General features: G+C 35.1%; 1 protein-coding gene across 1 annotated transcript; it reads left to right on the top strand.

Moving 5' to 3' along the window:
- Nucleotides 1–211: 211 nt before the first annotated feature.
- LOC105136422 (protein Brevis radix-like 2) lies at nt 212–5,977 on the top strand. The gene is made up of 8 exons (XM_011041752.1): nt 212–467; nt 618–689; nt 774–929; nt 2,213–2,589; nt 4,174–4,309; nt 4,604–4,992; nt 5,559–5,639; nt 5,694–5,977. The coding sequence occupies exons 3-8, from the start codon at nt 795–797 to the stop codon at nt 5,725–5,727; spliced, it is 1,152 nt and encodes a 383-aa protein (XP_011040054.1). The 5' UTR covers nt 212–467; nt 618–689; nt 774–794; the 3' UTR covers nt 5,728–5,977.
- The last annotated feature ends 6,384 nt before the right edge of the window (nt 5,978–12,361 follow it).

Below are 12,361 nucleotides of genomic sequence, written 5' to 3' on the forward strand. Positions count from 1 at the left end.
TTTTAAATCATTGTTTTAAAAAGTAAAAGAATATTATTTTAAAATACTTTTAAATAACAACTTTATAAAAATTAATAGCTACACACAGCTCTTTACAAGCGGTAAAACAGAAAAAGAAACGAAACATCCAAAAACCTAAACGAATATAACGCACAAAAGCAAAAGCTCGCGCCCATCCATGGACGCGTCCACTTACACACGCCGTCTCCCCTTGCGTCTCCAACACACTGATTCCCTGACCGCGTCTAAAGTCTCCCGGAATCAAAACAACAGTGTCATTTTTTACCTTTTCAACTCTCAGCTCCTCGGATTACCCACTTGCACGTTCAAGAGAAGAGAATATGCTTTTTGGCCTTTGGCTTTTCTTGTGTGAAGGGGGGAGAGAGAGGGAGAGAGGGTGTTGTTTTTTCTTTCTTGGTATTTCTTAGCTGTTACTCATTCTAACTGGCAGTGTGGTGCTGTGAAGAGTAAGTATTTTTAAAGAAAGGAGCCCCTTTTCTCTTTATATTTATTATAATGATTTTTAACGAATAGCTTCAAAGCCACCCTCTCATTCCTCCGTTAACGGTCACTTCTCCTCTCTCTTTCCTGACATTTATGTTGCCAATTAAATATAGCCATCAAGACAATCCGTGGGTTCTCAAATAGACCGAACCCCATCTGCAACTCAACCGCTCCCTTTTCTCCTTGTAAGCATTGATTATGGATGGAATATGGAGCTCATTTTGTTTTCTTATGCACAAGCGCCACTGATCTGTGTTATTGGGTTGTAGGTATAGAGAAACCGGGAGAGGATGTTGACTTGTATTGCGTGTTCAAAGCGACTAAATAACCGATATTCGCCGCCGAGAGACAGAGAAGAGGATGTTGATGTTGCTGCTTTTGAGACGCTTAAGACTAAGCACGCCATGAAGGCACTCACAGCTCAAGTATGCATGCTCTGCTTCATTCACCTTTCTATCTTCTCTTGAGTTGCTGTAGTAGGGTCAAGGATTTAAATTTTATTTTCATTTTTTTTGGAGCTAAAGCCCAGAAAGCACCGAAGCATGTAGTAAGGAAAAAGATGAATTATACTTCTTGTTTTAACAAGCTGGATTTGAGGGGTTATGTTTCATTTTCTTTTTCAACTTTTAATTTATAGGTTGAGTGAAAATACAAAAAAAAAAAAAAACCAATGATTGTTCTTTTGTTTTTTTGTTTTTGTCTAGTTTCCGCAGAACCCAAAATCTTCTTTGCCTTTATTTCTTCTTTCCCTGTCCTTTGGAGGAGGGTAATAATTCGACTAAGCTTAGGTTGACCTTGTTATTCCTCACCTTTTAATCCGCCTCCTTAGGAATTATATTAAAAGAGGAGGACTAGCTGTGAGCTTTGAGGAAAGCCTGTAAGTTGTCTTTCGACTTCCCCTGGATCCCCCTGGATCCCCCTCTCTTTCTGGTGAGGGTAACTAAGAAAGGCCAGTCTCTTAGACTGGTCTTCCAGATCAAGTGAAAATCTAATCACACAACCTTTCTTTTATCCGCATGGTCTTGTTCAGCTATCTTTGTTGTTGTCTTGGGTGATTGCTTTGCATAGCCCTACCAGGGGAGTAGGCATTTTCGGTCCTCGCTTTTCCTGTGAACTACTCCGATCTTTTCTTTTCGTTCTACTCGGGCCTAGGTTTTCGACCAGGCCCTTGGAGACTGCTTGAGCTGAAACCAAAACGGTGAAAGAAGAACTGGAATTAGTCACTGTGTGATATGGGTCTAATATTACTGCCGTATGTCACCAGCAGTACTTCTTTCAAATTTATTTTTGAAAAAAAGAAGTTATAGTGCTTGATTGAATCAAGATTGGAACCATGAGCACAATATGGCTTTTCTTGAATTCATTTTTCTAGATTTCTGGGACAGAAGGTGGATGAATAGAATTGAGCCGGGTTTGGGTCTGTTTGTCAGGAAGGATGGAATGGGAGAAGGGGAAGGGAAGAAAAAGGATGGATGGTTTACCATTCCTCTAGTTTTTAATTTAACAAAGGGGAAGAGTAAGAGTCAATCTATCCAAATTGAAAGCATTGAAAATTATAAACAAATGAAAGTATAAGGATGTATCCAATCCTTATATTTGTTGTCAAAAGAAAAATACAATCAATCCCTCCTAAAAAACACCGTGTTAGTGTTTTTTTGTCTCTGTTTTATTGCAAAGTGATAAAGGGTTGATGGTGTTGTTGTTATAGATAAAGGACATGGCTGTAAAGGCCTCAGGAGCATATAGAAACTGCAAGCCATGTTCACGATCTTCGAGCAATAACAATAACAGGAACTATGCTGAGTCTGATGCTGCCTCAGACTCAGCGAGGTTCCACTGCTTGTATCGTAGAGCAGGAAGTTCCAATTCGACTCCGAGGAAGTGGGGGAAAGAGGCGGAGGCAAGACTAAAAGGGGTATCGAGTGGCGAAGGCACACCTGCTTCAGTTAGTGGGCGGACGGAGTCGGTGGTTTTTATGGAGGAAGATGGGCCTAAGGAGTGGGTTGCACAAGTTGAGCCTGGTGTGCTCATCACTTTTGTTTCATTGCCTGATGGCGTTAATAATCTGAAGCGAATTCGATTCAGGTACTAATTGTTCTTCTTTTATCAATGCAATCATATGTTTTCTTGCTCTGTGTGTGTGTGTGTTTTTTTTCTTTTTTTTTGGGGGGGGGGTGGGGCGGGGGGGGGTTGGGTTGTTGTTAGATGGCTCTTGATGCTGAATTGGGCATTTATCACAGCTTTGTCATCCTGAACGGTATCGGAAAGCTGCAGAGGACAGAAACTTTTGAGTCAGCTGTACCATAACAGTAGAAAATGTAGGGAAACTGATGGGTGAGTTCAAGTGCAGAATAATGTCCAAAGACGTGTCTATGTGCACGTGGGTATGGGTGCCCACTATGTTCTATGTCCTGAATGTATTACACTGGGAAAATTGCATTGCCTAAAGAAAATAACCATCCACAACACAATTACACGGTAGATGCATTATACTTTGCTTGCCCGCTTCTTCTTATTGTCTTTTGGAATCAAGAACAGCTTATACTTCACTATCTGCACTTGGAATCATTCATAATCTCCTATCTTGCAACGAGAAAAGAAAAGGGAAAATGAGAACTTTGAAGAGTTATGAGCAATGTTCGTGTTTTAACTTGTATATTTTCTGGAGAAGATGTTTTGATGGGTTAGTTTAGTGATCACCCTCTATCCAACAATTAAGAGTTGATGAGGAATATTGCTTACAGCTCTAGAAGGCTTGAATAAGAAAAATTTCCCACTAAAGAAGGAAATATTTCATTTCTTTCACTCTTTTTGGTTGGTTCTTTGCTTAAGCTATAATTTCTTTGGCAATTGAAACACAACAAGAACCTTCTCTAATCCTCTTATGATCAGTGAGTGTCAAATTAGCAGATTGTCATTGTTACATATAGACAAATACAATGTTATTCATGCACGTGCAAATTACAGCTGTATAATATACCTTGGCACTTAAAAGTATTTTCATGTTTCATGAACCTGGCTTGTGCGGTTCTTGATCTTGAGAATGCTTTGCTCAGAAATCTGTGGCCAAATTACTTATTTATAAGATAAAGAGCCGCTGCAGTGTGTTTGTGCCAGAAATTATCTCACTTAATCTCAATCTGAATTTACACTAGTTTACTTGTAGTTTGAAATGTTGAATGAAATGAGTAATAACCCATCTGTTTCTTGTAATGAAAGCGATGCTACTTTTATGTTGATTTTGTTTTCCTTGGTGTTTCTTTAATTGGGTTTCTTAGTATATACAGTGTTGTTCACCTACAACAAGATTCATGTTTCATGCCAACCTGATTAGAGTTATGCAACATTTCATGTCTGTGATGTTCTCAATTGTTCATGATTTTAGTTGTTGTTTTCTTTATAAGTAATGATATATGATGTTACCGCATTTCCTTTCCTCCGTCAAGCCTTTCCTTCAATGGTTGAGTGTCTTGCTATCAAGATAAACTAGCTTCCCTCATATGATAGCAGTGCGAATCTGTTAGATGAGTAACCATCAATAACCAACTGCCTTAAAGTTTTAATACCAGAAAAAACTGGATGACTTGTCCTTCTCCAACATTTTGCTTGGGTTTTATAGATGTTGACAGGTCCTTTATCATCATTTTAACATTTTGATGTTTTGATCAGTCGTGAAATGTTCAATAAATGGCAAGCTCAAAGATGGTGGGCTGAGAACTATGACAAGGTCATGGAATTATACAATGTTCAACAGTTCAATCACCAATCAGTCCCACTTCAAACTCCACCAAGATCTGAAGATGAGGTGAGTGTGAATTAAATTTTGAAATTTAGCAACATTTGGTTAGGGATAGGAAATGCTTGCTCCGATTTGCTTGGAATGAATAATTTTCTTCTCTATTGTAAGCAGCATGAATCTTGTTAGACTGTTGAAGAGCACTGTTAAAGTCCTTAATTCTCTTTTAGGTTTTGAATGATTTAATGTAATACAGGATGTCGGTGTTTTTTAGAGCACAGAGTTACTTCATTGTACTTCACAAAACTGGCATTGATAATAGAGCTAGTTTTATTGTTTAACTTTACCTGTCTCCTTTTGCAGAGCTCAAAGCCTGAATCAGCCAAAGACAGTCCCACGACTCCACTGGGCAAAGAACGCCCAAACAATTTCCACCATCCAACAAGAATGGGTTATTCGTCATCAGATTCACTTGACCACCACCCAATGCAACCTCACCAATATTATGAGTCGGCTGGTCTTGCTTCAACACCAAAGCTCTCTAGCATTGCTGGGGCTAAAACTGAGACATCATCAATAGATGGTTCTGTGAGGACTAGCATGTCAAGAGAGTCAGATCGCTCAGAAGAACTTTCCATCAGTAATGCAAGTGATATGGAGACTGAATGGATTGAACAGGATGAACCAGGGGTATACATCACTATCGGAGCACTGCCAGGTGGCACCAGGGAGCTTAGACGTGTCAGGTTCAGGTTAGTGGGTCTGAATAATTTAGAGAAAGATGGAATTGAAACTGCTCATGATTTTAGTTGTTTGGACAAATAAACTGATCGAGATGTTTGCTGATGGAGGTGACTTGTCTAGCACCTGCTTTTGCTGGGTTAGAACAACAGCTAAACATGGCAATTCACGGTAGATGGAGCTTATAATTAGATTTTAGAAGATTTTTGGAGCTATAAAATATAGTTTGAACCTCTCAGGTCCAGTCAAGGAATGAGCCAAATCCCTTCTTGCACCATAAGCTCATGCCATCTATCATGGTGGTCTAGATAATCTTAGTTGCCCGCAAAGAATTGCCATGGAGCCATAATGATTTGTCATGGATGATCTAGAAACCAAGGCGAATTTTGGGCTTGAGATTTGTGATGAAACTGTTCTGACTGATAACATACTGTTAAATGGGCAGGGTTGTACATTTCCAATTTTCCATTATCCATATACAAAACAACAACATAGGCATTGATATTTACTTTTTGCTTAAATTAATGATCAAAATTATGTGTAATGGATGTGTTTTTTTCTTATATTCTTGATGCAGCCGAGAAACATTTGGAGAAACACGTGCAAGGTTGTGGTGGGAGGAGAACCGAGCCAGGATAAACGAACAGTACTTGCACAGACGAGATGGTGGCGCTTGGAGAAACGCGTGAAAAGTTGTGGTGGGAGGAGAACCGAGCCAGGATACACGAACAGTGCTTGTAGATTAGCAAACAGATGAGATGGTGGCGCTTGGAAAATGTGTATACCTTTAACTAACACAGGTTAAAAAGCATTCCATGGATCTTGCGGGCTGAATAGATGAAGCTTGTTCGCCCAGTTCCATGTTTTGCTTAAAAACTTCTTGATTCTTTTCTTTCTTTGTCTATTCCTTTTCATCTGGTTGGATGATGTTGAACTATTAGGTTATGCTACATATAGTATATTGTTTTTCTTTTCTTTTATTTAGTTCATAATTTAGCATGGTCTAATCATTTTAATATTCTCTCTTGAGCTGAAGGATAGGAGTCGTTCATAATTTAATCCCAGTGGTAATGTTAATTGCTGCTACATATACAAAATTTTGTTATCTCCCTGTTTGTCATATGCATATGCTTCTCATTTTTGGTTTTCAATGAATTAAATATTTTGCTTGATTATCAGGAACAACTATAGAAACTTGAATCTTTCCGTGTCTCGCTTTCTTTGATTGTTTTTGAAAATGATTTAATTATGATTACAATTTTGCTCTTCCTGCCTTGTTAAGGAAAGAGAGGTCTTTCTCCCATTTCCCTAGTCGAAGAATTGCTCCATAGCCGAGCTCTCAGGAGTCTTTTCTACCATAATCGTTCTTTCCTTAATCCTATCTGGTAGAGCAGTCAGTGTGGCATCTCCTGCGTAGGAGTGAGTGTCTATTAGAGGCCTCTTTAGAGAGTGCATGAAGAAAGTATTTGACATCGTTATGCAGCTTTTAAAAACTACCAAGTTGAAAATCACACAAGAGAAGTGGCAAGCAAGGTGACAAGTTAACTTATAAAATTTTATGATTTATATTTATCTAATATTATTAAATTAGATTTAACTCATATAAAATCAGTAAAAGTGATAAACTCGGTTTGATTTTACGAATTTATTGATTTTATGATATGACCAAGTTGGGTCTAAATTTAGCGTTAAAATATTTGCTAACTAATTTTACAAAATTGAACATTTCTTTTAAATTGTATACTGAATAAGATATATGAAAATATATTATGATAAATTTTTAGATCAAATGGAGTTAGGAAACATAATATTTTAGAGGGTCAAAGTTAGCAAACTAATATTATTAAATATATCAAACAAGAGCGAACTAATATTATTAAATATATCAAACAAGACCTTCATATATTATTTAGGACATATTTAAAGCTAATAGTGAAATTTTGCTTCGATTAAAGTTGAGATATAAACTAGATATCTACAACTTCTCAATTATATATCGTAAACTCAATAATTTATTCAAATGAGAGAGAATGACATGTTTGAAATTAGAAGAGAATGAAATGATTAAAATCAGGATTCAAATATGCCAAGAATATACAAAAATTAGAGATTCAAGATATATGGAGGAATTTAACATGAAGATTTTTATTATTATTTTATTTATTTATTTTAAGTAATTATTTTTATTTTGAATTTTTTCTAATGCATTAGACGTTGTTTATGAGTTTATTTTATTATTGAATTTATGTTAATTAATTACTAATTTAAACTCATTAGCTTGCAACCAAAATGAGTCTATCAAGACTTATTGTGATGAGAATAATCAGGTTGTCATTGGATTTATGTGTGCTTCCTACATTTTAGTAATTCTCCTGTATTGATAAATTTTATTTTGAGACTTTTTATTTCTCCATGTCATTAATTTATTAATTCATACTATTTATCTTTTTCATTTTATTTAGATCATTCATTGATTATAATATTGCTAATTTATTTTATCAGATTTTAATATAAATTAATTTCTTGGCTAGAATTATCAATATATAATTTGTTAAAAAAATTACTTCTAATTTTACGATTCAAGTTTACATTCTGAGTTTATATTGTATTTTTTATGTTGTATTAAAAAATTATTTTTGACAATTTTAATGACAAGCACTCTTTTTTAATAGGATATTGTTTCATCAAATAGGTTATGTTTCTCATTCTTTATGCAGCGGGAGGACGCAAGATTAAAAACCTATGAACTAACACTCAATTATATGAATTAAATCAGTTGCAAAGAGGGGTTGCACCCATTTAATAACGAGATTTTTATTGTACATAATCACCTGTTTGTTGAATAAAATAGAATTAAGTTGATTTGAATTATTTGAAAAGGAGCCCTAATAAGCAAGGATTGACAAGCTCTTTTTTAGAATCAAGCTGGCAAATGCCCTCTTAACTGCATGTTGTTAATTTATAACCACCTTGATTGGGAAAAAAAAGGTAGCTTATTTGACCTTATCAACATAGTCAACACTACTGAGAAAATAATTTAAGGATAAATTTTAATAGCAAAATAAAAGAAAAGGAAAAAAAGATACTTGTGGTTATTTCTTGAAAAAAAGAGGGATATGCTGGTTTCCCATCAAGAATTGTTATGTACAATACACCTTCAACAAAACTTTTCCCGATTAAGTCTTTATTGTATCCAATGTCAATTCTCAATGTATATAATATTACCATTAATCTTTGCATAAATTAGTTTAAGACATGAACATTTAGATTGCCTATGTTCAAAGTCAGTCTTTATCAAGATGAATATAAATTCAACTTTTTTCAACAAACAATGTGATTGATATAAGTTTTGTTATTGGATTCTTCATCCATTTTGGCATAATACAATATTTAAAATTATGATATATAAAAACAATCAATCTTGTTTTCTTTTCTACTTTTACATATACTTGTGTACTTTCAAAAAAAGAAAAACAAATATGAAAAAGTAATTAGAATTTTATTTATATAAATAATGACTATGTGGAAAAAGTATATTTTTTTATGACAATTGACAAATATATAAATGCATTATGAAACTTAAAGAAAATAAACATGCCCGATGGTGATTTACCAGCAACGGTAAGATTATATATGCATTCACAAATCAATCAAACAAATATTGTAACAATTTAACGTGGTGAAAATGTAGACATGACAAGAAAAAGCTTGTCACTAATTATTTCAGACAAAGTTGTAGACCCTCTAAAAAATTCTTGAAACTTTCTAGGAGAATTTCTTAGAGTGTTTAGTCACACCAAAGAGCACTAAACTTCTTTCTTGGTGGTAAAGAGCTTAGCCCTTATACTATGTTAAGTGACCTTTGCCTTAAGAATCTCTTGTTTCATAGCATCAAATTCATTATAAGTCACCTAAAGCTATTTTTCAGTGGAGCCCAACTAAAAGACAACACCTTAGAGACTCTCTTTCAATGAGTCATAAGCTACCTTAAGGTTTCTCAGTTTAGCTTCCACAATAACTTTATCTTTCTTTAGTTATTAGAGGGCAGTCTGGTCATTCATCTTATTTATTTCTCTACTCTTTGTTTGGCAATGACCTTCATTATATGGTTTTTTTTATATAATTTAATATCTCTTAGAATAGGTGCACACCATAAAATTTATCAAAGACAAGATTGTTAAGAACAATAATTTTAAAACCACATTAAAAAGTTCAAACAAGGGAGTTCCTTGTGTTAAAAGTCATTAATCCTATAAGGGTCAAATGACGGTTGTAGTTCTTATTAGAAATAATCAAGATGTCTAAAGAAATGATGAGAATCCTTTTCAACTTCCTCACCACTTTGAGGTTAGCCTTTCCAAGGCCAAACCTTCCACTAACAACAGCTTTCATGACTTGTCTCACTTTCTCAGCCCGAGTAGGGAAATTAAAAGGAGTTTGACCAAGAAGAAGGCTAGCAAAAACATCATCAAATCTTTGTTTAGTATCCTTAAGAATTTTCCAAGTACAGAGCCCAATAATTATTACCTCTGTATGGAACATTAAGGGTAAAGACAAATGAATTGTTGTCAAATAAGCCTCTATAGGCGAGGATGCAATACCAGTCTCCATCGAGGTGAAGATCTTTTTTCTCTTAAAATAGGCAACAATGCCCATGATTACTTTAGAGAAAATCAGTTATACTTAACCCTACCTTTCTTTTTTATTAGAGTTTTGGATCTTGCCATTGTTTTCTCATGAATAATGTCCTTAGAAACATAGAGTTCATCTATAATGATGGGCTTGTCCTCTATGTCTTTTTTAGTCTTGTATCTAGTTAAGTCAAGAGATAAAGAACTCTTTTTTGAAATCTCCTTTATAGACTTTATCGAAGTTTCTCCTTTTCCTTTGACTATTAATCCCATACAAAAACAAAGTCAATAATGAATTTAAATGCATAAAATATAAAAAAATAAAGATATATACTTTGCAACATGGGCTGATAATACCCTTTGACCATTTTATTGATGGTACTTGATTGAGGTCGATGCTAATAGAATACATGTTTTCTCCTCGTTCAAGTTTAGATGAGGCCCATTATTCACAAGAGAGGTGATGCCTTCCAATAATAGGAATAACTCCAGATCTATTGCATCCTATCTCTAAGGATGATTGGCCCAGTATACCTTATAATTATCCATCCCCTTCATTTATTAACATGCATATGTTTTTCTTACAAGGTTATCTTTAAGGCTTATATGGCTCTGTTGGTGAAGGTAAAGAACAAAACATGTCATTGCCACTATCGATGCCAATGTATAGATGGTAACATGTTGTAAAAGTGTTGATTGTAGGCTCAATTTTGACAAGCATAAAAAACTTATCAAAGGCGAGTAAGATTATCCACCCATTAAGGTGTAGTTGATCTGGACCTAATTTATAATATTTGAAAACTTTCCCTACAAATCTTTGAAGAGGGAAGGAATATCCCAATACATGCATGAAAATAGGGGTTATAATTTCAAATTAACTTTAAACAGAGCCCAAGGTTAGTTGACTTATATGTTTAGCCTTTGTAGATATTTGAGCAATGTAAATTCCTAGTTACTAACCATTAACAAATGTCATGTCATTTGTACCCAATATGTAATATCCCACATCAGCTAGTAAGGATTTGGTAGCTAACCTTATTAGTAATGATAGTTGTTGACTTGTAAGATACGTTTTAGGGCTATGCGTGGTCATCAAGAATAAATCAGTGAGGGTGTTAAGGCCCAAAGTGAATAATATTGAGCAAGTTAGGTTGGGTTGTGACATTTGGTATCAAAGTTAGCCTCACTGGCTATCTGGTTGTGCCAACAAGGTCATCGGGTTCTTTAAAAGGGGTGGATTGTAATATCCCACATCTGCGAGGTGAGGATTTGGTAGTTGACCTTATTAGTAATGTTGGTTGCTGACTTGTAAGATGTGTTTTGGGGCCATACATGGTCATCAAAAACAATTCCATGAGGACAGTAAAACCTAAAGTGAATAATCTCTGGCAGGTCGGGTCGGGCTATGACACAAGGTGCTAGGGGTATCATCCTTAAAGGCTTACGACAACCTTTCTTTCCCTTGAGGTTTCCTAGTAGGGGTGTTCATGGTCCGATTTAAACTTAAAAATTCAACCAAACCGGAAAATAGCATTCCTAGTAAATATAACTCGGATCGAATCGAGAACTGATTCAAACAGAACCAATTTTATTCGGTTCGGATTGGTTTTCTAAAATTAAAAAAAAAACCATAATATTTTAGTAACTACCATTGTTGCAAGGCAACCATGAAATAAAGCAAAGAGTAAGAGAGCAGGAGACTGATTTGCCACTCATGATAAGAGTCCCAATCAACGAGATTTTAATAAGAACTGGTTTGATCTGCTTGTTCGCCAAAGCCCATCATGTCAGGCTAGTGATCTTTTTTCAAGAGATGGGTAGCATGGTATAAGGCTCAATTCACTTGTAGGAAAAGTGACCATAAACCAGAGTGATGAAAGATTTAAATAATAACATATGAGAGAGAAGAGCACAAAAAGAGGGAGGGACGGGTGGGGTGGGTGGCTTGAAATTAGAGAAAGGGAGAGGGGAAGGGGGAAAAAGGGAAAGCCAACTGAGAGCTCTTTGAATAAAGTTGAGGAATTAAAGAGGTGAAAGATTGGAATCCAGAGCTTTGAAAGACAAGACAGGAACCTAGAGCTCATTAACAAAATATAAGAGTACATGAAGCGGGGGGAAAAAGAAGGTGTGGCAACTGGAAAGAAAGAAAAGATAAATGTAGAGGGGCTGGAAATGTAGGGTTAGGGTATTTAGGTTTAAAATGTTTCTTTTTATATCTTTTTTTTAGATTTAATTAAACCGGTTTGTTTTGGTTTGGTTTAATCGATTTAAGCTTTTTTTAATTGGAACCGAACCAAACTGAATGACTTTTTTAATTTTTTAATCGGTTTATTCGATTTTTTCTATCGGTTCAATTTTTTCGGTTATTTTTTTCTTGGTTTTTTTGGTTTAATCAGTTGATCGATTTTTTTAAACACCCCTATTTCCTAGTAATAACAAGAAAAGAACTTCTTTAATAGAGAGAACCATGTTCCCCCTATTAGAGGTGGAAATTAAGGTTTCGCCTCTAGTTTTAGAGCATATTCTGATGGATCCCTTTCCTTTGTAACTTCCTCTAATTTCAGGTTGGAACATGAACTCCTCACCTAAGGTTGCAGCAATATCCTTATTTCTAGGGATAAATTTAATTCTTTTTAGGTTCATTTTTCCATTTGAAAAAAAGAACGAAACATTTTTTTGGTGGCAAATACCTAGAAAAACATTTTCTTTTTAGGTTGAGGCAATTTTTCAACAAAACTATTCTACAAAA

This window comes from Populus euphratica, unplaced genomic scaffold, assembly GCF_000495115.2.
Source record: "Populus euphratica unplaced genomic scaffold, PopEup_1.0 scaffold174.1, whole genome shotgun sequence".
Classification (NCBI taxonomy): Eukaryota; Viridiplantae; Streptophyta; class Magnoliopsida; order Malpighiales; family Salicaceae; genus Populus; species Populus euphratica.

What these genes read in the sequence shown, in the direction of transcription:
- LOC105136422 (XM_011041752.1), top strand. Translation starts at nt 795, where the DNA reads ATGTTGACTTGTATTGCGTGTTCAAAGCGACTAAATAACCGATATTCG. An exon ending in TGAAGGCACTCACAGCTCAA is followed by an intron (nt 930 to 2,212) that starts GTATGCATGCTC and finishes TTGTTGTTATAG; the next exon opens with ATAAAGGACATGGCTGTAAA. An exon ending in CTGAAGCGAATTCGATTCAG is followed by an intron (nt 2,590 to 4,173) that starts GTACTAATTGTT and finishes TGTTTTGATCAG; the next exon opens with TCGTGAAATGTTCAATAAAT.